Source organism: Danio rerio, chromosome 3 (assembly GCF_052040795.2).
Source record: "Danio rerio strain M-AB ecotype USA chromosome 3, GRCz13ab, whole genome shotgun sequence".
NCBI lineage: Eukaryota > Metazoa > Chordata > Actinopteri > Cypriniformes > Danionidae > Danio > Danio rerio.
In genome coordinates, this window is record NC_141023.1 from 14,560,137 (window position 1) to 14,584,412 (window position 24,276).

A 24,276-nucleotide genomic window follows, 5' to 3' on the forward strand; every position below is an offset into this window, starting at 1 on the left:
AGTAGATGGTGTGTGTTTCCTTAAGTTATTTTTAAATCAATTAGTGCACCCTTTGTTCAGAAATATCTCACTTGTAATATGTGCGCATATTTACTGTACAAAACCTGTACAAAAAATAATAATGAAATAAAATAATTATTCATAATAGAGTACAAATTATCAATCAATCGAGGTTTTGATTTTATGCCAAATCGCCCGGCCCTAGTTTCATTTTATGGAAACATTTTCAAATGCATCTTTTCTTTTGTTATAGTACTTTAAACTTAACATCACAAATAGTTTTTGGGCCAAACCCTTTTCTTAAAAGGAAACTTAAGACGGTAGAACATCAAAGGACTACAAAATAAGACCCAAAACCTTTACGAGTGAAAAATAAACCAATAAATAGTGTAACATGAACATGTTATATTACACCATAAACCATGCACACCTTATGTGACAAGCGCTGAAACTATTTGAGAACCAATAAAACAAAGAAACTGAGGTAAAGTTGATTTTATATTCGCATATCACTTCAGTGACAGCTTGTGACATGATCCTTATATTGATTACCACGATACTTTGAATATTCACTCTAAAATCACATGCAAGAATGACTTCAAAACAACATTAGCACTATTTATTTGACTGAACATTGATGTAATTTGATAGTTATTGGCTGTTAATATGATTTTACCATTTAGAATATTTTTTAAAGTTATTTTATTAGGGAGAAATCCGAAATGTCTGAATATAAAACCAACTTTACCTCATCAACAAAGAAAACAATCAGAAAGCAAAGTATTTAGCATCTATAACAAAGCATCTAACGTTAGTGATCTCATCCCTTAAAACTCAAACATGCGAGTTATAACACTGGTTTAGTGACACTCTGGAGGGTCTGTGAATATCTGTCCACCCCACACAGATGTGTTTCTGTCCTGATACCAGGGGAAATGGACAGAATTAGGTCAACACATTCACAAAGATCTTAACTCCAGCTGAGACATCTCGCTAATCCTCGTCTAGACCACACCAAATTGATTTCCCACCATTATGCAGCTATTTAACGACTCGACAGTTATATAGAGATGCATGTAGAGAATCTGTTTACCACGTAAGAGGTCTGTCGTGTATTGATAAGCTCATTATTAGCCTCTCAGCTAGCTCGAGATGTCATTAGAATGGCTGTCAACGAGGAAAACACTTACCGAGCTGGGTCACCACCGCGATAAGGTGCATCAAATATTAAGTTCTCGCGAGCGGGCTGTTGTATTTTTACAATAAACTCGTCATAATTTTTCTACAAATCATATTTTCCTCTGTTGTCTCGCAGCTCAACTGTCTTCTTCCTCTTTCTTGCTTGTTGTGGGTTGACAATGGCTGCTCCACCTCGCGAGGAGTGTCCCTCGGTCACTGATTGGCCCGCATCAACGTCTGTCAAGCGATATAATCCCGCCCCTGCAACCTAAAGTCAGACAATCGTGAAGGGCGTTTTTTAACAGGACAATGGTCACATTTCTGTAACATTTTTACGAAATTTTTTAATATTTTCTTATATCCTGAAAATAAATAAATAAATAAATAAAATAAAAAAAATAAAATAAAAAAAATATACATATAAACCATTTATAAGATATTTGATTGGAATTTTCTTCTGTGAAAAAACATTTTTAATAAAATTTAAGAATATTTTTCAATATCCTAAAAATTAATATGTAATTTTAACATATACATATATGTAACATAAATAAAGAGTCCCGTCACTGATAGCAAATTATGTGGTGAAAATATAGAGATGTTGGGTAGTCTTTTCAATATTTTTTAGTAATGAATTCTGACTACTTTTGGATTACTTTTAGATTACTCTAATTTAGATTAATTTTTTAAACCATTTATAAGATATTTGATTGGAATTTTCTTCTGTAAAGAAACATTTTTTTTTACAAAATTTAAGAATATTTTGCATATTCTGCTGAATGCAATTTTGACACACACAAATATAGAGAGATTTTTTTTCAACACATTTCTAAACATAATAGCTTTAAAAACTTATTTCTAATAACTGATTTATTTTATCTTTACCATGATGACAGTAAATAATATTTTGCTTGATATTTTTCCAGACACTTCTATACAGATTAAAGTGACATTTAAAGGCTTAACTAGGTCAATTAGGTTAACTAGGCAGGTTAGGCTAATTAGGCAAGTTATTGCATATTGATGGTGAAAAAATTGCTTAAAGGGGCTAAAATGGTGTTTAAAAAATGAAAAACTGTTTTTATTCTAGCTGAAATAAAACAAATAAGACTTTCTCCAGAAGAAAACTTAATAATATATAATATTAATAAAAAGCTCCGTTACTGATAGCAAATTACATAATGAAAATATGCAGACGTTAGTCTTTTCAATATTTCTAAGCAATGTATGTATTCTGACTACTGTTGAACTGCTATTAGATTACTCTTCTTTAGATTAATATTTAAATCATTTTAGAGATTTGAATGAGATTTTCTTTTGTAAAGAAACATTCTTTAAGTCACGAATATTTTGCTTATATCCTAAAAATAAACGTGTCATTTTAACACATATAAAACATACATAAAGAGTGCAGTCACTGATAGCAAATTACATAATGAAAATGTAGAGATTGTAACATTAGTAGGTCATATTTTTTATGTATTCTGACTACTTTTGGATTACTTTTAGATTACTTTTAGATTCCTTTTTAAACCACTTATAAGATATTTAAATGACTATTATTTAAAGAAAAAGGGATAGAGACATAGAACCCCAGATTTCAAAGTGGCATTGATTCACTGCCGAAAATACTGAATCAATGTTGAGGAGCTACCCATTTCCAAGCACTAAAAATACTCACATTGAATTGCCGTTGATAATTCAATCATTTGCCTTTCTTGAAAATACTTAAATCAAGATAAATATTTGTCCAGTTTTAAAAAGTTTGACAACAAGGTGAATTACACATGTTTTTTTCTCGAATAATTAAATACTATAAGTGGATTTTGAGGCACATTGTTTTGCAGAGTTTTCTGAATTTGCTATTTCATGTTAATTTGCTTATTCAGTCACTTTAACTAGAATGTCAAAAGTTTGGCTATAGCTTTAGCCATGAAACCTCTAACACTAAATTGACCAGTGTTTCAGTTTCATTGTCCAACCCCTGTATATGCACTACATAATTATTTCTGCATCAAACAAATAATGACTTGCATTAACATAAAGGTTTTACTTGAATGGCTCTACGCATATATTAACAGATAAAAGACGCATTCACCATCCAACAGAGACTTTTATTTAATCTTAAATCTCAGCAAATAAATGTCTTCATGACAAGTATATTATGTCGATAAATAAATAACAATCAAGTAATACTATAATGCAGCAAAGCCCTCCACGACACGGGCTCTGGTAATGGCACAGTGGAAAAGACGAAACTCACTGCATATTAACAAGAAACCATGAGTTAGATGTAAAAAAAAAAACAACAACAAAAAAAATGCAATTTATAAAAAGCATTTCAATTCGATTACTGCATCACAGCAAGCAGTTGTTTTTTTTCTGTATATATTTTCCTCGACATAGTGCATATGCAACAACATCAACTCTGATAACAATGACGGTAAGTATAATTGATCATGGATCCTAAGCTGAAGCGGTAAAATATACAATCGTTGCGTGCCGTATAAGCGAGAGGACATTCGGCTCCTCTGAAACATGGTCATTCAACATCAAGCAGAAAGAGATTCTTAAGAAACGGCAAAGAACAATATGAAATGCTGGCATTGTCCTCGTTATTACGTAAGAATGTGAAGAGATACTATGGCAACTGGTGGAAACGCGAGGTGACGTCACATTATGGGATGTATTTTGGCACTGAATCTGTTTTATATACTCGATATTCAATTCAAAATATTTACATTCAATATGTTCTCGTCTTGATGTATGCGTCTGTATACAAACATGGGAACATGAGAGTATAGGTTTAACATTTCAGATTATATACTTGTGTGTGTGTGTGTGTGTGTGTGTGTGTGTGTGTGTGTGTGTGTGTGTGTGTGTGTGTGTGTGTGTGTGTGTAATTGTTTATGTGGTTTACGAGGACAAAGTATAATAACATCACTATGACCAAATTGTACTCAATTATGAGGACATGCCTTACGTCCTTGTAATTCAAAATGCAGAAAAAAACATAATATAATAGTGTTTTGGCACTTTTAAAAAAAAAAAAATGTCAAGGGTTTTCTGGAAAGGTTGGGTTTAGGGTTAGAGTAAGGTGATATAATAAGTATTTTTCAGTATAAACTACATTAGGCCTATGAAGAGTCCTTATAAACCATACATACAAGTATGTGTACTTGCTTATATGGTTTAAAAGGACACCAAATTGAACAATGACAAAAGTAGGACAAGTTGTTCTCTATTAAAGTGGTTTGTGAGCACATGTTGTATGTCCTAGTAATCCAAAATGCACAACAAATCAATGATGTTTGGCACTATCTTAAAATTTACCAGTGAAGGTTGAGTTTAGGGTTAGGGTAAGGTGACATATTAAGCTTTTTCCAGTATAAATGACATTATGCCTATGGGGAGTCCTTATAAATTATATATACAAGTGTGTGTACTTCCTTATGTGGTTTAAGAGGACACAAAATTGTATAATGACATAAGTATGATGAGTTGTACTCTGTTAAAGTGGTTTATGAGGACATGTCTTATGTCATTGTAATCCAAAATGCATAACAATCATAATATAATGGTGTTTTGACACTTTCTTAATAATTGCTAGTGAAGGTAAGAGGATTTAATAAGCGTTTTTCAGTATAAATTACATTATACTTATGGAGAGTCCTTGTAAACCATATATATATATATAAATATATACAAGTGTGTGTGTGTGTGTGTGCACTCAAAAACTTTTTTTTGCTGCTTGTTTAAACTATTTATTTAATATGAGCTGAATTAACAGGATTCTTGATTTTTGGGGGGACAACTTAATTGTTTTATGTTAAATCCACTTAGTTATAAGTTAAATTAACTTAATCAATTTCTGTTGGGACGACATGAATGAGTTTTGTGGAACCCTAAAATTGTCCCAACACAAATCTATTAAGTCTAAATATCCAAATAAGTAGACTGAACATAAAACAATAAAGTTTTCCCAAAAATCTCAAGAATTGTGTTATCAGCTCATTTTAAATAAGTAGCTTGAAAAAAACACAAAAAATATTTTTTGAGTGCGTGTACGTACTTGTTTATATGTTTTATAAGGACACAAAATTGTATATTAACATAAGTATGACCTAGATGCACTATTAAGATGGTTTATGAGGACATGCCCTGTGTCTTCGCAATTTTAAAACACTTAAAAGTTATACTTAATGGGGACTTTAAGTTTTGAAGGTCAAATTTGGGGTTGGGTTTAGGGGTAAGAAAAGAAAAATAATAATTAAATAAGTTTTACAGTAAAATATACAGTATGCCTATAGAGAGTCCTTGTAAACCATATATACAAGTGTGTGTGTGTATACACTGAAAAAAAGCTTTTCTTACTGAGAGTTTTTGTCTCGTTTCTAGTCCAAATATTTTCAAATTCTTAAATCAGAAGCATTTTCTAGATAATAAATAAATTCAGAAATAATATGTTAAAATCAAGTTTGAGGTGAGCAAAATAATCTCACTTTAAAGCAAAAACATGATTATTAGAGATTATTTTTCTTGTTTTAATGAAAAACTCACTTAATGTTGGCTCAATATCTCTAAAAAAAAGACAATATTGTTTGCTTGTCTAGAAAATGCTTCTTGATTTAAGATAATTTGTAGATATTTGGAGTAGAAACAAGCCAAAAACTCTTGAGAAAAAAAAGTGTGTTCATCTTTGTCTCACTTCTCTCTCTCTCCCCATCTCACGTTTTCTCTTCCACTCCTTCATCCCTTTTTCAGTCCATAAGGCACCAAACCTTGTTACAAAACATGCCCGACTGTGAAGCTCATACTTACAATGTGTACTTGCAACCTTTTTTGTTGTCACTTCCAGTATTTCCTTACTCTGGTGTACATTTACAGTCAATAACAGACATACACACACATGTAAACACACACTGACATACTACAGGCACCTGCATAAGCGCACAAGCAAACACACTTGTTAAAGTTGCCGGCTGAGAGGGAGAAGAGAGACCGAGTAGGAATTGTGTGTTGCGATGAAGAAAACAAATGAAAGTCTTGCAGAGAGAGAGAAAGAGAGAGAAAAATAACTGTATTTCTTCTGTTTCTTCTCCTTTCCATTCAAACCACAATTTGGATTTGCTTGTGGACTGCCGCTTCAGATGGACACCTCATACTCTCGTGTGTCCTAAAGAAAGACAAAGAGGAGAAAAACACACTTCTATAGGGCAATATAATGGAAAAATACATTGATTTTCATGATCATAACAATATTGTCTACTCATTTACATTACAAGATGGTAATCAAAAGTAAATGAATGAGGCTAGCTATATTTATATATATAAAACAGTTCTGTCTGGTTCTTGAATCTGATTGGCTGATAATATTCTGCAATAACTGCACTCTTACAGACTCTTTACTCTTATGTATTACTCCGCCCACATAGAATGACAGCAGATCAAAAAACTCACTACAGTTTGACAAATATTGCAGCTGTTAGACAACATAATGTACTTTTGAGGCTATTTGAGGCAAGAATGTGGTTGTTTAAATTGCAAATATGCAGTTTATTTATAAGGACAGAGCCTATTTAAAAATATTTATAATTTCTGAGATACAGCACGTCGGCATCTATTAGCCTGTCATTTTGAGTAGAGCAAAAATGGTTAACGCTCCACCACAAGATGGCGATAGAGACCGCAAGACCTTAAGGGAGAAAAACAACATTTTCTCAGCTTAAGTTTCATAGAGCTGAACAAATCCTTACAGAACTGACAAGTGACATTCTAAGTCGATCTCTCTCTCTTTTGTATGTTGTAGTGCTGTATTTATACCATAGTAATCTGGTAGTGTTTGCTTTGCTTTGGCTTTTTTTGGGTTAATTTTGTGAAATCCCAATTGAAACAGAGAAATACTGGAAAATGTCTCTAGACTGATGCCATTTCATGCCAATCAGCCTTATAATCTTAATATGTCAGTAAAATCACCTGTTTTGTCATCATTTTAGACATTACGCTAGAGAATCATGCTAATGACAGCTGCAGATTTGAATGAATGGAGGAGGAAAGTGTTTGATTTTCTTTTTTATATACACGATTGTGCCGCAGAACTGTTGTATAAATGCAATATTGCATAAATCGCACCGCACTGCAACTTGTGTGATATTGTGAATATATATACAGTATGTCGTCAATCGATTAAAAAAAATGAACAATGCAATTTTGCAATTAATCACAAATAATCACATTTAAAAGATTGAAACTTCGAAAAAAAGCTAATTTTAGCTAATCAAATGTACAACTAATGTAAACGCAAGACAAAAAAACTATTTAAACTCAAAATCTAATTGTTTATTAAAATTTTTCTTAACTTGTAACACAGATTTCTTCATGTAAACAACATATCCACAACAAACCATCAAGATCCTGGCTTGACAGCCATATTTATTACAGAAATAAAAATACAGGCATGTTAATGCCATTTTAATTTCAAAACAATCAATGCCAATAAAGAAAACATTGATTTATATGTTGGATTCTAAGTGGACTGCAAAAAATGCCAAAATACAGGCATTGCAGATATGGAAAATGGAAAATTATAATATAATAAACTATTGAAAACAAACAATTGCACTCATTGAAAAGTTGTATTACTGTGAGTTGAGAACATTAATTATAAAGTAGAAACAATTTTGCTTAGTCCAACTTTACATTCAGACAGTTGATAAGACAGTCAAGTCTGTTGACATTATAGGAGGACAATGTGGCCCTTTTCGTTTGAATGATGTGAGCTGAGAGTGAGAACAGTCTCTGACAAGCAGGATCACTGAATCAGCATATTAATTTCGGTGCCTAATTTTGTTGCCACTTGTGTTGCGACAAGGATGTAAGAAGCATCAAGGGGAACATCAAAGACACCCACAGGTACGTGTTGTGTGACACCAAAGATTAATTCTTACAGGGACTTTGGTCACACCATCTCGAAACATTTAAATAATTTTAAGGGGTACAGAGGCGACATCTGTGATTTTTTTTTTCTTTTTTAAATATTTCCCAAATTATGTTGAACAGAGCAAGGGAATTTTCACAGCATGTCTGATAATATTTTTTCTTGATAAGCTCTTACCCCTGCCTCATAGAGAGGGTTGTTGAAGTCAGACTCCACTGTAATGGGGCTGTAGGAGTGGGTGTGAGAGAGAGACTTCCAGAACATCGGCTTCCACTGCCACCTACACACACTGAGACAGACAGAGAGAGAGAGGTGTTGAGCGAGAGAGCTAAATAAAGAGCAGATGTGAAGAAGACTTTGACAACAATCAGAAAAAATAACTGAATTGCGAAGTCAACGTGAGACCTTTGACTTTATTAACGTGCTGCAGTTTTAATAGAGAATCAGATTTGGAAATCATGGAATGTGGCTCTCAATGCCACAAAAGAGACACAGCTTTTAATTTAAATGTAAATAAGTTTGTTTTTAAGTGCAATTTTGTGTTTAAAAGACATCTTATATTCTTGCGAACATACCGTGTCCAACATTTTGACTCAAGCAAGACTAAATTTGGCCTATCAATGACAATGATTACATAGACATCAGCAGGGGCAATTTTAGGATTTTCATGTTAGGGGGGCTCAGCTCCTAATAAGGTAAAAGAAATTGTATATATATTTATATACATATATATATATACATATATATATATATATATATATATATATATATACATATATATATATATATATATATATATATATATATATATATATATATATATATATATATATATATATATATATATATACATAAAGCCTAATAATACATATATAAGTACATATATAAACATCCTCAACAGCATCCAAGGGTTAAGGCCTTTTACATAAGTTGCTTTTTGAATGTTCCTTTCATGTTCCCGTTTTACATCTTATAGTACAGTGTTTCTCTACCACGTTCCTGAAGGACCCCAGCACTACAGATTTTCCATGTCTTCTTAACCGAACACACCTGATTCAGATCATCAATAGCAGAGACTGAAAGACCAGTGAATGGTGTGACAGTCAATGGAGACCTCCAGGAATGTGGTGGTATAGTACATCATTTACGCCAGTATTTGACGCTAGTTTCTGCTCTGCTGGAATTTTTTATGCACAACAATTGGTGCTCGTCATGGCACCATAGGTGATTTTAGGCATAATTGTTTTTAATGTTTTTAAAAAGAAGTTTGCTTCTCACACTATACGTGTACACCAGGAGTGCCCAAACATTTTCGTATGAAGGGCCAAAAACCAAATATCATTGATAGCCGTGGGATAAATTTCATGGGAATGAAGGCTGCCATGGGTAATTTCTTAATTCTTATGATCTGATTAAAAAATAAATGCAGCATAACTTTTTAAATTATAATTTATTGCAATAAATACATAAACAATTATATTTATAACACAGTGCAGATCAATGCTGAATCTACTAGTCAAGCAGAAGCTGCCTTTGGCTTGATTCACTCACCAATGTCTCTGCATTATCCTCTATGCGTCATATTTAGGCTATATTTTAAACTAAATCTGATTCGTTTACACCATTTAAATTGAAACATTTAATTTCAGATGGCTTTTTTGAAGCTTAACAATAAAACAAACAAATAAAAGGTTACATTAAATTTGAAATGACAGTCTCTAAACCATTCTCAGATGGAATGGCGGGCCAATTCAAAGTTACTATGAGCCAAAATTGGCCCAAGGACTCTTTGGACATCTCTGGTGTAAACAGATGACGGCGGATACAAATTCCAGGCCACATCTGCCATTTAATTCACTAACTTTTCATTCAAGTTAAAGCACTTCATAATGTCCATTTCCTCCAGAATTCTCAGCACAGTCATGGCCTGCGCCTGAAATCTCCTACTACTCGGTAGGTACTGCATTTGAATTTAAACGTAGTACTCCATTAGGGGGCGATGCAGTGGCGCAGTGGGTAGCACGTTCGCCTCACAGCAAGAAGGTCGCTGGGTCGCTGGTTCGATCCTCGGCTCAGTTGGCGTTTCTGTGTGGAGTTTGCATGTTCTCCCTGCATTCGCGTGGGTTTTCTCCGGGTGCTCCGGTTTCCCCCACAGTCCAAAGACATGCGGTACAGGTGAATTGGGTAGGCTAAATTGTCCGTATTGTATGAGTGTGTGTGGATGTTTCCCAGAGATGGGTTGCGGCTGGAAGGGCATCTGCTGCGTAAAAACTTGCTGGATAAGTTGGCGGTTCATTCCGCTGTGGCGACCCCAGATTAATAAAGGGACAAGGGACATATTCTGTATGAATATGTAAAGTATGAATGGAGTTCGGACGTACTACATCCGCCATTTTGTCATGGTCACGTGCCTCAGTTGCGTCAGTTGCGTCGCTTCACTTACATTCATGAATTCTCTCGTGGGGCATTATGGGATAGCGCAGCGAGTATGGGATGCGCACTTCAGAATCTCGCCAGAAGTAGTAAGTCATCCAGGTATTTCTCGCATACGGATTTTTGAATTCTATGAATTCAGACATACCACTCGGCTCGCGTACTGATTTTAGCGTACTATATATGGTCTCTTGCCTGAAGCCATACAATTGTTTGTTGTTTAATGCTGTGTGTGCGTCCTGTCGCAAAACGTAGCGAAAGTACTACAAAATGATAATAGTTTGATTGCTGTGTTTACTTGTCTGTACTGCATTTTAAAATTGCGACTAAAATAAGAACACTTCACATGTCTTAATACGATTTCTCTTTAGTTCGATTATGACTTTAGTTTGATTAAGGTAATCAAAAAATCACTGTTTAGATGGTAGACATTTAATCAGAGTACAGTATTAATTAGTATTGGTGTCCATGTAAACATACAAAATCAAGTGAAGTACATAAATTAGACAGACTTCACATGTGTAGTAATTCATTCATTTGATGACAAGTCTAGTGTTGGACTATTGTTATTCATGCATTAAGTGCTCACTTATGGTCCACAGTCAGCCTTCTTGTGGCCAAGATATCTATGTTCCTTCATTTATTTTCCTTTGGCTTAGTGCCTTATTTATTAGAGGTAGCCACAGTGGAATGAACTGCCAACTATTCCAGCAAATGTGTTACGCAGCAGATGCCCTTTCCAGCCACAACCCAGTACTGGGAAACACCCAAACACACTCCTTCACACATACCCATTCATTCGTTTTCTTTTCGGCTTAGTCCCTTTATTAATCCGGGGTCTCCACAGCGGAATGAACCGCCAACTTATCCAGCACGTTTTTAAGCAGCGGATGCCCTTCCAGCCGCAATCCATCTCTGGGAAACATCCACACACACTCATTCACACACACACTCATACACTACGGACAATTTAGCCTACCCAATTCCCCTGTACTGCATGTCTTTGGACTGTGGGGGAAACCGGAGCACCCAGAGGAAAACCACACCAACACAGGGAGATCATGCAAACTTTACACAGATATACCAACTGGTCCAGTCGGGACTCGAACCAGCAACCTTCCTGCTGCCCTGGGTCTATGTTTAGATGTCTATTAGACGTCTTTTAACTATACTAGTCATTTTTAATGATTTCTGCCAAAATAAAACAAAATAAGATATCTTGAAGAATGATGGAAACATGTAACCATTGACACCCATAGTAAGGAAAAACAAATGCTATGGAAGTCCATGATTAAAGGTTTTCAACATTCTTTAAAAGATCTTTTCATGTGTTCAACAAAAGAAAGACTCAAACTGGTTTGAAACAAATGGAAAGAGAGTAAATGAAGACAGAACTTTCATTTTTAGGTGAACTATCCCTTTAATGGCAGGTTCCAGAGGCCAGTTTTCTCTTAAATAAAGTAAATAATGCCTAATATAGTAGACAAGCAGCAGCAGTTTATGGCAGTTATTCCTTTTCTCAGACAGAGATGTTGCAACATTTTGGTGAACTAACACAAAAACAAATTTCCCCCAGCATCTGATAAGGCAGCTAGACGTTGGCCAGACATGACTTGGACCAAGCCTGGGGAAAAACAGGCTTTCGGATTGGTCAACTTGTGGACTTTTGCTCTTTCTTAATGACAAATGATCATTAACGCATATGTTTCCTCACTCTATTTAGTTCAGAAAGCAATAAGATAACGCAAATTTAAAATAAAATCACACAACTTGTATTTTTTGCTCTTTAATGCCTAATCATTCATAGTAATAATAAACAGCAGTTGTGTTAGTTACTCTTAAATAGCTTAAAAACATACAGTTAAAGACAGAATTATTAGCCCCCCTGCATATTTTTTCCCCCAATTTCTGTTTAGCGGAAGATTTCTTTCTCAACACATTTCTAAACACAATATTAATTCATTTCTAATAACTGATTTATTTTATCTTGATGACAGTACATAATATTTGACTAGATATTTTGTTTGTTTGTTCTATGTAGGAAGACTAATAGATCAAAACTTACTTGCTTTTACCCTATAAACAGTGAGACAATATTTCCTTACATTTTGAAACTCTAATATTGTAGTGTTTATACAGTATAAAACTATATATCTTTTGAGAACGTGAAGTATCTAGTTTCCATATCTTGAGATGGATTTTGACTGATGATTATTAGTCATCTTGTGCTGATGTTTGGTACTGCACCCAAACAAAAAACTATTGTAAGCTCATTTTTTAAGATATCAGACCCTATCATACACCCTGAGCAATAGGGAGTGTATGGCAAGATTTGTTGCTATATTAAGACCAGTGCAACTGTTATTTTCACGCTTTACCCCATGTTGTTGAAATAGCAAATCCAATTGCGCCAATGTGTGACTACCAATGTGGGCAGAGTGCGTGTCTATGCAGGTCCAAAACTTTTCCAAACACTTTGCTTAAACCACACAGGATGTACAGTAACACACAAATATGTTTACAAATGAAAAAAATAAAAGATTAAAATGTTACAAAATGATTATTTTCTACATGAAAATAAAAACCATCTCCATAACTTCTTCATCTCGGGGGGCTTTTTCAGTTTATTCATAACTATTTGCATTTGTATAATGTTATTATTATTAGCAGTATTATTTATTACATGCATATTTATATTTGTTTAATTAAAAAAACTAGTTTAGATTTGTCTGTCGGGTTTTAAAGATTTATGCATCACCATATGAGGCATAAGAATAGGACGTGTGTTTGGATATAACTCAGTTTTTTGACCACACTTCGTTATTATTGTTCATGTATTCATTTGCTGGAAATTAGAAATAAATGTAAAAATAGTTTTGAAGCAAATCTTTGCGTTTAAACTAAATTAAATATGTAGACTATGGATGTCTTCAGTGGAGTGAGTTTTCTTATCCACATAAGGAGTAAAGAGTAAAAGTAAAGTAAAGTGAAAGTAAAAAGGCTGAATGGAGAAGGATTGTTCTTAATCATCTCGCTGCAGATGGTTTGTTTAGCTGTTTTCTCGCTAGTGAAATGTTCAGTTTTTCCACTTACAAAGTCAGCCATGTAAATAACTAAGACGCCATGGTGTGACTAAACTGACTCTTAAAATGAATAGGAGTTGATACTCTTATTGGTTTAATGCACTTTATGCTCAAAACACACCCATAAGTCATTAAGAGAATAAGCACATCCCTGTTAGACCATGCGTCAGGGCGCAGAGTGTATTTTTCTGTCCTTAAAATAGCAAAAATGAATTTGGACACACTTTTAATGCTTTTGCGCCCTGCGCTTTAGACTTTGCGCTTAGAACATTAAAATAGAGCCCATCGACTTCAGATTTTGAATATCATTTATTCCGATATTTAGCTTTAAATTTAGGCTAAAAGAGGTGTTGTAAAATACACATGTAATGTAAAAATATATACATTTACTGTTTTATTATTTTCATGAACTTAAAGTCACATACCTTTTGTTAACTTGACAAGTGTTTTCTTTAAAATGAGACCAATCTTGAATCTATGCATAAGAAGCGTTTTTGTTATTTCCACGCCTATGTTGAAAAATTAGGTTGAACAGTTAGGGATTAAAACAAAATCTTTATTAATTCTAATATTAAGTGATTGTAAAAAAAAAGAGAAACTGTATAATGCATATGGAGATGTGAAGTATGTATTTTATGAAGTGGCATATTTTAAGTCTACTGGGGCTAGTTTATTTGGCTTTTATTTAATGCTTTTAAAAGCATCATATAACAATCATAAGCCAATCATAATCTTTAAAAACTGCAAAAATAGCATAACATACTTTCAAAATACTTTCAGTAAATATAACTTAAGGCGACGCAGTGGCGCAGTGGGTAGTGCTGTCGCCTCACAGCTAGAAGGTCGCTGGTTCGATTCTCGGCTCAGTTGGCGTTTCTGTGTGGAGTTTGCATGTTCACCCTGCGTTCGCGTGGGTTTCCTCCGGGTGCTCCGGTTTCCCCCACAGTCCAAAGACATGTGGTACAGGTGAATTGGGTAGGCTAAATTGTTCGTAGTGTGTATGTGTGTGTGGATGTTTCCCAGAGATGGGTTGCGGCTGGAAGGGAATCCACTGCGTAAAAAATGTGCTGGATAAGTTGGCGGTTCATTCTGTTGTGGTGATCCCGGATTAATAAAGGGACTAAGCCCACTAGAAAATGAATGAATGAATGAAATATAACCTAGGCTTATTCTGAAAACATACCCCTACATCCATTTCTGGAGATCACAAAATACACCCCAGGAGCTGTTTTTTTGCAGTTTTTGTTTTCGCAAATCCACAAGAGGCCGCTGTGTATGCATTTGACATTGCAAATTTCTCCCACGAGTGCCATTCGCCCCGGCTCTTCTCATGTAAATTCAGCAGAAGGTGGTATCGACTGACTGACTGACTGATTAAATGACCAAACCCCCCACCCACCCCCTTCGCTATACCCAACCGATACTGTTTTAAAAAGCACAAATTGACCCGTCCACCCACTTCTCAAACCCAACCAACAGTGTTTTGAAAAGCAATCGAGAAAAATAAAGGTCCTCGTCTGATTTTTACCACATTTTCAGACTTTACCACATTCACAATATTTTAATATATTATATTAAAAGTAACTTTTACCCAAAACTGTCAACAAGTTAGAATCCTCCCCATTTTGTCATATCTTTGTCATAAAAAGCTAAATGTATATATACATAAGAAGTTTCACATACTGTATTAATCTCTTTTTTTATTGCCAGCGTGGTGTTTGTAACAAAACAGAGAAAATTAAATATATGAAAGTCTGTAAAATGACTTCATAATGAGGAACTCTGGATGTTTTTGAAAGTGAATAGGATTCAATGAGTAAATGCATTCAAAAAACTCACTTGGTGTAGTACATGTAGATTCCTCCAATCAGGAGGATGACCAGAATAATTGGCAGGATGATAGCCAATGCAATGTTCTCACTCAGCATCTGATGGGAGGCGTCTAATGACTGAGAAACTGAAAGAGCAAAGTAAACAACATTCACATCATTACGTGACAGAGCTAGCCAGACTGCTGAACTAATGAAAATAACAGATACAATGATAATCAACGTTACCCTCCAATTTATGATCATCCAGAAGTCCTTCATAGGCCACTGCAAAAAAAACAAAAATTCTTTGTCAAGTGTTCAGATAGAAATGGCAACTCTACAGTGGTGGACATGTATAAAAAGACTTGGATTACTTAAAAACTTTCATACTGTTTTAATCCCTTTTTATTGCATATCCAGTTGAAGTGAAAATGATTTGCCTTCCTGTGAAATTTCGATTTTCTGTTTTAATCCACACACCTTTACAGAAGGGCGGTGGGCTGTTCCACTGAGATGGGTGTCCTGGGACACAGTTGATGATCACTTCCCCAATGAGCTCGTAGCCCTCATAGCAGAAGAAGCGCAGTGTCTCGCCGGCCTGGTAACTGTGCTTGTACAGAGTCTGGTAGCCGTTGTCTGGCACACCCGGGTTTGGGCATGGATCATATTTTACTGTGAGGAAAAAGAGGGAATCGGTTTGACAGGTGGTTTATAGGTTTGTGCATTACAGAGAAATTTGCATAATATCTGTAATATGAATCCTTTTTCACAAGACAAAGTCATCAGCATCTTAAATCCTTGAAAGTTTTTAATGTTTAGACATTAATTATAAATTAATGTTAATTAACATAAATTAGTGTTTTTTTTGTTAATGTATATTTATGTGAATATATATATATATATATATATATATATATATATATATATATATATCCTCTTTGCACCAAATTCCAAAAACGAATTACTGTTTATACGAGGTATTTCTAATGCAGAGTCTATGGGCAGCACAGTAAATTTGATGTTTTTCTTTTGTCTTGCTGCCGTTATCAGTTTTTTTCTTGTTATGAAAGTTTTTTTTTTTAATTATTTCAGCGAATAGGAATAAAAAATATAAAAAATGTAAATATTGTTGTACTCTCCCATTCACTATGCTCTAAGTTTGCCCAACTATAATGACATCTGCTACTGAGAAACTCGGAAATGTGAAAAGGGTCCATAACTATTACTAGCGATCAAAACTTTGAGGGTGGTTGGCTGCTAAAACTATAATATCACCATAAGATCCTTCAGTAATCAATATGCTGATTTGATGCTCTAGAAACATTTATGATAATTATTACTGCTGACTACTGCTAAACGTTTTGTAAAACTATTATACAGTATGTTGGATACATGAGAATAGCATTTATTAGTCGAAAACTTCATAAAAGGCACTTGTGAACAATTTATTTTATCCTTACTCATTAAATGTATACATTTATTCTAGAAAATATGTTTTAGTAACCTTAAGCTTTAGAACAGTACCCAGGATTAAAATATTACAAAACATATTATTTTCTAGCCTATATAAATATAAAAACCATATTTTCATGCCTCCTTCATCTCGGGAGGCTTTTTCAGTTCATTCATGAGAATTTGCTTATGTATAATGTTATTATTATTATGAGTATTATTTTTTATATGCATATTTATATTTGTTTTATGAAAAACAAGCTTAGATTTGCCCACCTGTCAGGTTTTAGAACATATAGGGCACAGCATGTGTATTTGGATATAACTCTGGTTTTTGAACACACTTCATTATCATTGTACATTTATTAGTTTGCTGGAAATTAGAACTGAATTTAGAAATGGTTTTGAAACAAATCCTTGCGCTTAACAAATAAAATTAATTATTTATAGGCTAATTGATGTCTGTGTGTACAAGGTTTCACTATCCACGAGAGCGAAACTGAAAGTTAATAATGAGGAGGCTTATCTCTCATTCTCGCGCGGTAGCTGCTCTGTTTAACTGTTTTCTTGCTAGTGAAATGCTCTGTTTTTCTACTTACAAAGTCGTCATGTAAATAGCAAATGCGCTATGGCGTGACGTAACTGGCTCTTAGAGGGAATGGGAGATGAAACTCTTTTTAGATTGGTTTATTCTCAAAACACACCTATAACTCATTAGGAAAATAAGCTCAACCCTTTTAGACCATGCGCCACGACGTAAAGCAGATTTTTCCATCCTTGTATAAGCAAAAGTGGATTCTGACACACCCTGAATGCGTTTGCACCCTGCGCTTTGCACTTTGTGCATGCATCGTCAAAATAGAGCCCAATGTCTAGCCAGCATCTAAGGACATCTATTTTGATTTACAATAACGAGAGTTTAGGTTGTGTTTGCAAATTGACCAAAATTCAACGTTGAGCCAACATCTTAAACCAACGTCATATTGACATCAAATACTGACATTTATTCGTCAGGTATGGCAACCAAAATCCAACATCTGATAGACATCATAGTGGTAACATCCACACAACGTCAAGCTGTAACATTATTAGATGTTGATATTTGGTTGATTTTAGGTTGTGTTGGAAAGTGACCAAAATCCATTGTCGAGCCATCATCTTAAACCAACATCACATTGACTTCAAATCCTGACATTTATTCGTCAGGTATGGCAACCAAAATCTTATATCTGATAGACATCATAGTGGTACTGTCCACACAATGTCAAGCTATAACATCAATAGACGTTGATATTTGGTTGATTTTAGGTTGGCCATTGATTTCAGGCTAACATTGAGTTCTGACGTCAACACGATTTTCATTTTCAAACAAAATGCAACGTCCTCACGACATTGGGATACACTGCCAATCTGACGTTATGCTGACGTCCTATGCCTGCTGAGTGGTGTATGATTTAGTAATTTGACATTGAAAAGTTTTTCTAGAATCTTAAATCTTTCATCAAACTGTCAAAAATTGCTGTAAAATGTACATCATTACTAGCAATTTTTAAAGTATTACTGGCATTTGCAAGTGCAATGTAAATTAACAATTACTCTCAATTTACACGTGCAACCAAAATTTACAATGATACTGCAGAATTTTACAGCAATTGTTTTTCAGTGTACGCAAGATTCCTTTTTTTGCTCAATTGCATTTTTATTTTATTCAGTGTATTTAAAAATCAAATGATATGCATGAATTAATTTTGACAAATTATAGATAATAAATTGCTTTAAATTCTATAAACCAATAAACTGAAATCATTTTTGTTGAAATGAAGGTATACAATGTAATAATAAAACAACACAAGCACAAGGGAACATTACTAAAACTTCCCATTTACAGTAACAACTGAAAATATAAATATAAAAACTTACACTAAGGTATGGAACTTACACTGAGGTTAAACCTACAATAATAAAATCTACAATAGACCATTTTAAGGGATGTAAACAATAACACGTATACGTATTTCCTGTTTTACATATTTAATTTCCAAAGCTTCCGGGAATGCAAAAAGGTCCACATATTGATAAATAATGTTATGACATCTGTGAAGGATTGAATTGCCCCTTGTTACAGTTATGAACATGTTAGATGTAAAACAGGCAGAACAAAAAGCTTTTAACTTTTTTCTTTTTCTTTACATTTATGTTCTATAAAATGTGTATGAATAATATTAAAATAAGATACAAATAAATAATAATATTAAGTAAAAGATATAAAAGGAAATAAGGAAAAGCTCTACTCTTCTAAAATAACTGAAGGGTTCATCTTCTTTATGTGATCTAAAACAGATTGCCCAAACATATCAGTTCAACCTCTTATAGTATATCACGTTTTTTCTAAGGTGTAAAAGCTCCATAAGCCATTGCTTAAAGGTTAGATGTTTCCTTCCATTTGAGCAATAGTACCTTCTAGCTAAAAGCGTAGCAAAGCCAATCACATGTATCCTACTTTATTTAAACATAAGGACTGGGGTGTAATAATTTTGAACAAGACCAAAACATATGACAGTTGTGAAAGAGGTGAACAACAAGCAGGAAATAGTCATGGTCCAATGACATCACTGCCCTGAAACCACTCAATGATGCTAAAATAACATTGTCTCAGTGCTCTTTTAGTTCTTTCTTTCTTTCTTGACCTCCAGGATTAGCTTTATCATATATCATGTACTCACAGACACACTTCGGGCTGCGGTCGCTCCACTTGGGCATTCCGGTGTCTCTGCCATGGCAGGATATCTGACTCGGGCCCTCCAGCTGATAGCCCTGGTTACATGTGAAGCGTACCACCGTTCCAACAGCGAAACCAGACTCGGGATGTACCGAGCGAGCTCCATTGACCACTTCTCCTGGGTCAGGACACTGCTGGACTGGAGGGACATTAAAGCCAGGAGAGAAAGAGAGTGTGTGTGCAGTGTTAATCAAATAATCAAACCGGCAAATCTTTACTGCCAAGGACTTTAATGTCACATGACGGTGGAAGGACTTGCCTAAATGCACCCCCTATTTGTATGTTGTATATTCTTCTTTCTTATATATACACCGTTAAAGTCAGAATTATTAGTCCTCCTGTGAACTTTTGATTTTCTTTTTTGAATATTTCCCAAATTATGTTTAACACAGCAATGCATTTTTCACAGTAATTAAGGTCAAGATTATTAGCCCCCTTAAGCAATATTGTTTTTTGCTTGTCTACAGAACAAACTATTGTTATACAGTGATTTGCCTAATTATTCTAACTTGCCTAATTATAGTTAAGCCTAAGATGTGTTTTAACTGAAGCCTGTCAGCTTTAATTTGAGGGTGTTTACATCAAAATCAGGTGAACGCTGTAGGAATTACAACAGTTTGTATATGTGCCTCCCACTTGTTAAGGGACCAAAAGTAATGGGACAAAAATTTATTTTGGTCATCTCAATGTTACTCGTTTTAATCACCTAGACATTTATCCATCAGGGACCATAACATCTACTTAAAACTTCCTAGCAAAACATTCCAAGCAACAAATACCAGTACACACATTTAAATTGACTAAAAACCAAATGAATAAAAGTAAATGATTGGCTTAGAAAATAAAATTCACACCACCTTTTCGTTTACTTTTAACCATTAATCAACACAGCCAGTCATGAGAAGCTAAAAATAACTCACTTTTCACACAGGTGGGCGGGCTGTTACTCCAAGTGAGGTCCCATTGGCAGGTAATGATGTCAGAGCCGACGATATCATAACCCGGCTGACACTGATAGGTCAACACACTTCCTCTGACCAGAGACGGGTGGGAGGAGCTGCTCCAGCCGAACTCAATTTGTGGAAGAGCAGAACACGTGTCATTCGGCTCCACTTCTGCAAGAAATAAAAGGTATTAGCAGGGCTTTTGGGATATTTTTAGAACATTAAATAAATCGGCATAAAAGTAACATCTTCATTGTCATGAAATCAACAATAATGCTGAGGTGGCCTAAGAAATTCTCACTGCAGAACCTTTTAGTTTCCATGTCGACACATCAAGCTTCAGTTGTAAACAGTAAACAGTGACAGAGTTCACTTTTAGAAGATATAAAACTGATATAAACATGTAAAGCAGTGTTTCCCAACCCTGTTCCAAGAGGCACACCAACAGAACATATTTTGGATGTCTCCCTTATCTGACACAATCATTTTTGGTTTTGGAGTCTCTTCTAATGTACTGCTGAGTTGATTCAGATGCGTTTGATTAGGGAGAGGTTGAAAATGTGTACTGTTGATGTGCCTTCAGGAACAGGGTTGAGAAACACTGAATGAAAGCTTGTAGTTTGTCACTTCCGCCTAAATGGAGCAATGGTTTTATTCACGTTTTTGAAAAAAGGGGGAGGGGTTACTCTAAATCCCACCCTCTCTTCATGTGTCGATTGAGATTACATCAAACATTGATCGGAAATGGACTTTTAAGAGTGGCTCAAATTAAGAATTTTAATTTGAAATTTTGGAAGTTACATTCTAAATTCCATATGTTCTAAATCATAATATAATGTACAGTGCATCTGGAAAGTATTCATAGCACTTCACTTTTTCCACATTTTTATGTTACAACCTTATTTCAAAATGGATTAAATTAATTTATTTCCTCAAAATTCTACACACAATAGCTCATAATGACAATGTAAAATAGAGTTTTTGAAATTGTTGCAAATTTATTAAAAATAAAAACCTGAAAAATCACATGTGCAGAAGTATTCACAGCCTTTGCTCAAAACTTTGTTGATGCACCTTTGGCAGCAATTACAGCCTCAAGTCTTTTTGAATATGATGTCACAAGCTTGGCACACCTGTCTTTGGAAATATTCGCCCATTCCTCTTTGCAGTACCTCTCAAGCTCTATTAGGTTATATGGGAAGCGACAATGTACGGTCATTTTCAGATCTCTCCAGAGATATTCAATAGGATTCAGGTCTGGGCTCTGGCTGGGGCACTTAAATGCATGCACCAAGTTGTTGTGAAGCAACTCCATTGATATTTAGATAATATTTAGATAATAATAACATAATGCTCTCGTGCTGCAGGAATGAGGAGGTCTGCTGAAGGCGCGCAGCTGTCGTGCAGTGAGGAGTTTGCGTCTTTAATAAACTACAGCAGTTTGCGTTCACTGAACAGTAAGAATGATTAATAAATCCATATGAAACAGTCCCTTAAAGTCACGTCTCACTTTCAGTTTCGGCTTTGGCGCGTTTTGCACTCACACACAAGCGTACCGCGCCAATGCCCAAGTGAACCGCGCTCAGGCACACCTCTTCCAACCGGGCCAGGGTCGGCCAAGTGAACCGTGCTTGAGCCCGATTCAGCGCACTCACACTTTTCAAACGATCCGGGAAATGGGCCTGGGCACGGTTCGGATAGCATAGTGTGAGTAGGCCCAAAGACCCCACTCCCCCAATCACTCAGCTTAGATGGCTGGCCAGCTTTAGGAAGAGTCCTGGTGGTTCCAAACATCTTCCACTTACGAATGATGGAGGCCAATGTGCTCATTGAAACCTTCAGAACAACACAGCCTTGTGCCTTGAGACATTACTGTCTCGGAGGTCTACAGACAATTCCTTTGTCTTCATGCTTGGTTTGTGCTTTGACATGCACTGTCAACCCTGGGACCTTATATAGACAGGTGTATGCCTTTACAAATCATTTCCAATCAACTGAATTTACCACAAGTGAACTCCAATTATGCTGCTGAAACATCTAAAGAATGATCAGTGGAAACAGAATGTACCTGAGCTTAATTTAGAGCTTATAAGCAAAGACTGTGAACACTTCTGTACATGTGATTTTTCAGGTTTTTTATTTTTAATAAATTTGCAACAATTTCAAAAACTTGTTTTTTATATTGTCATTATGGGGTATTGTGTGCAGAATTGTGTGGAAATAAATGAATTTAATCCATTTTGGAATAAGGCTGTAACATTAAAAATTTGGAAAAAGTGAAGCGCTATGAAAACTTTCCGGATTCACTGTATATGTGATGGTACTCCTAGGGGAACAGATATAACAACCACACATGTGGGACAGTACTGTTACAAGGATTTACACTTTTTAAAAAACACACAAAAATGAAAAAAAGACATCGACCATCGATCATAAACAGTATAAAAATATTAGCTTATCAGATGTATGCGAAATTTCCCAGTACTGGGTTGCGGCTGAAAGGGCATGCACTAGACAAAACATATGCCAAAATATTTGGCTGTTTATTCCGCTATGGTGACTCCTGATAAATAAGGGTCTAAGCCGAAGGAAAATGATTGAATGAATGAATATATGCGAAAATCCATTACTGTGCATCACTGGAATTAAAGGGACAGTTCACACAAAAATATCTTTCTTCTATTGAACGCAAAAGATGATATTCTGAAGTAGTATGTTAAAAACCATTAGCTATCAACATCCACAATAGGAACGAGAAATACTATGAAAGTCAGTTTATTCACCTCTGTAGTGGATGAGAAAGCCTTGGCTCAGTATAAACGTGGAGTCATCGGGATCGCTCTGAAACTGAATGGTGACCTCCGAACCTCCCGATACAACCCTGAACCTTTCTCTCGAGCCCATGTACTGACCAATCACGTGCGACATCAGATCATGGCCATCAAACAGAGTAAGAACGTCATTGTGGCGTATGTTCAAACTGCAAGTAAGCAAAATATAAGTGAATAAAACATTGAGTTAAATTCTGCATGAACCTAAAGCTGCAACCGTTGTTTTTTATTTTGTATTTTGGCACAGTTCCTAGAGAAACTAAATATTAAATGAGAAAACAGTGGGCGTGGCTTGATTTTTTCTACTGCGAGCTGATTGGATGTAGTAAAGTAGACATTTCATTTAGAAAGTAGGAAAAGGATTTGGTGAGTTATTACAACCTTACAGGCACCTACTCCTCACCGTTTCTGTTTGTTGTCAAAACAGACAGCTGAAGAGGCGTGGTTAAGTATGTTAGCCACGCCCAATACCTCAGACTGACATAATCTGAGAATTTAACTCAAAACAAACAGGATATGCCAGTGGTTCTTAAACTGTGGTACGTGTACCATTAGTGGTATGCAGGCTTCCTTCTAGTGGTGCACGGAGGAATTAAATATGTCATGTACATGCTACACCCATTTCAAAATTTCATCATATATGACATATAGCCTATATTTCTGATGTAATCTGCCATGTTTTTTAACTGTGCAGAGTTGTAGCTGCTTTAATGGGCCTACTGCGCTACTGTATTTCAATACTGCTCATTTTGGTGGTACTTGGAGAGACAATTGTTTTCTGAGGTGGTACTTGATGAAAAACGTTTGAGAACCACTTGGATATGCAT

At 35.1% G+C, this 24,276-nt stretch overlaps 2 protein-coding genes across 4 annotated transcripts in view; both read right to left on the minus strand.

The window, feature by feature from the left end:
- The window catches only part of kctd13 (potassium channel tetramerization domain containing 13), a 91,472-nt gene that overhangs the window by 12,459 nt on the left and 54,737 nt on the right, over positions 1-24,276 (minus strand). Inside the window, 1 exon segment of one of the 2 annotated variants that reach the window (NM_001077151.2) lies at positions 1,191-1,349. The exons of the other annotated variant lie outside the window; for it this stretch is intronic. The gene's annotated coding sequence lies outside the window, so the exon portion shown is untranslated. 2 annotated transcript variants of the gene reach the window in all.
- Positions 3,273-24,276, minus strand: part of sez6l2 (seizure related 6 homolog (mouse)-like 2) — a 38,235-nt gene continuing 17,231 nt past the window's right edge. For both annotated transcript variants that reach the window (XM_087244084.1, XM_087244083.1), the window contains exons 12-19: positions 23,402-23,598; positions 20,595-20,789; positions 19,619-19,813; positions 15,924-16,115; positions 15,690-15,728; positions 15,472-15,589; positions 8,294-8,405; positions 3,273-6,355 (exon numbers count right to left, since the gene is read on the minus strand). In XM_087244084.1, coding sequence (XP_087100210.1) covers positions 6,326-6,355; positions 8,294-8,405; positions 15,472-15,589; positions 15,690-15,728; positions 15,924-16,115; positions 19,619-19,813; positions 20,595-20,789; positions 23,402-23,598 — 1,078 coding nt within the window. In that variant the 3' untranslated portion in view covers positions 3,273-6,325. The remainder of the gene's footprint in view (positions 6,356-8,293; positions 8,406-15,471; positions 15,590-15,689; positions 15,729-15,923; positions 16,116-19,618; positions 19,814-20,594; positions 20,790-23,401; positions 23,599-24,276) is intronic.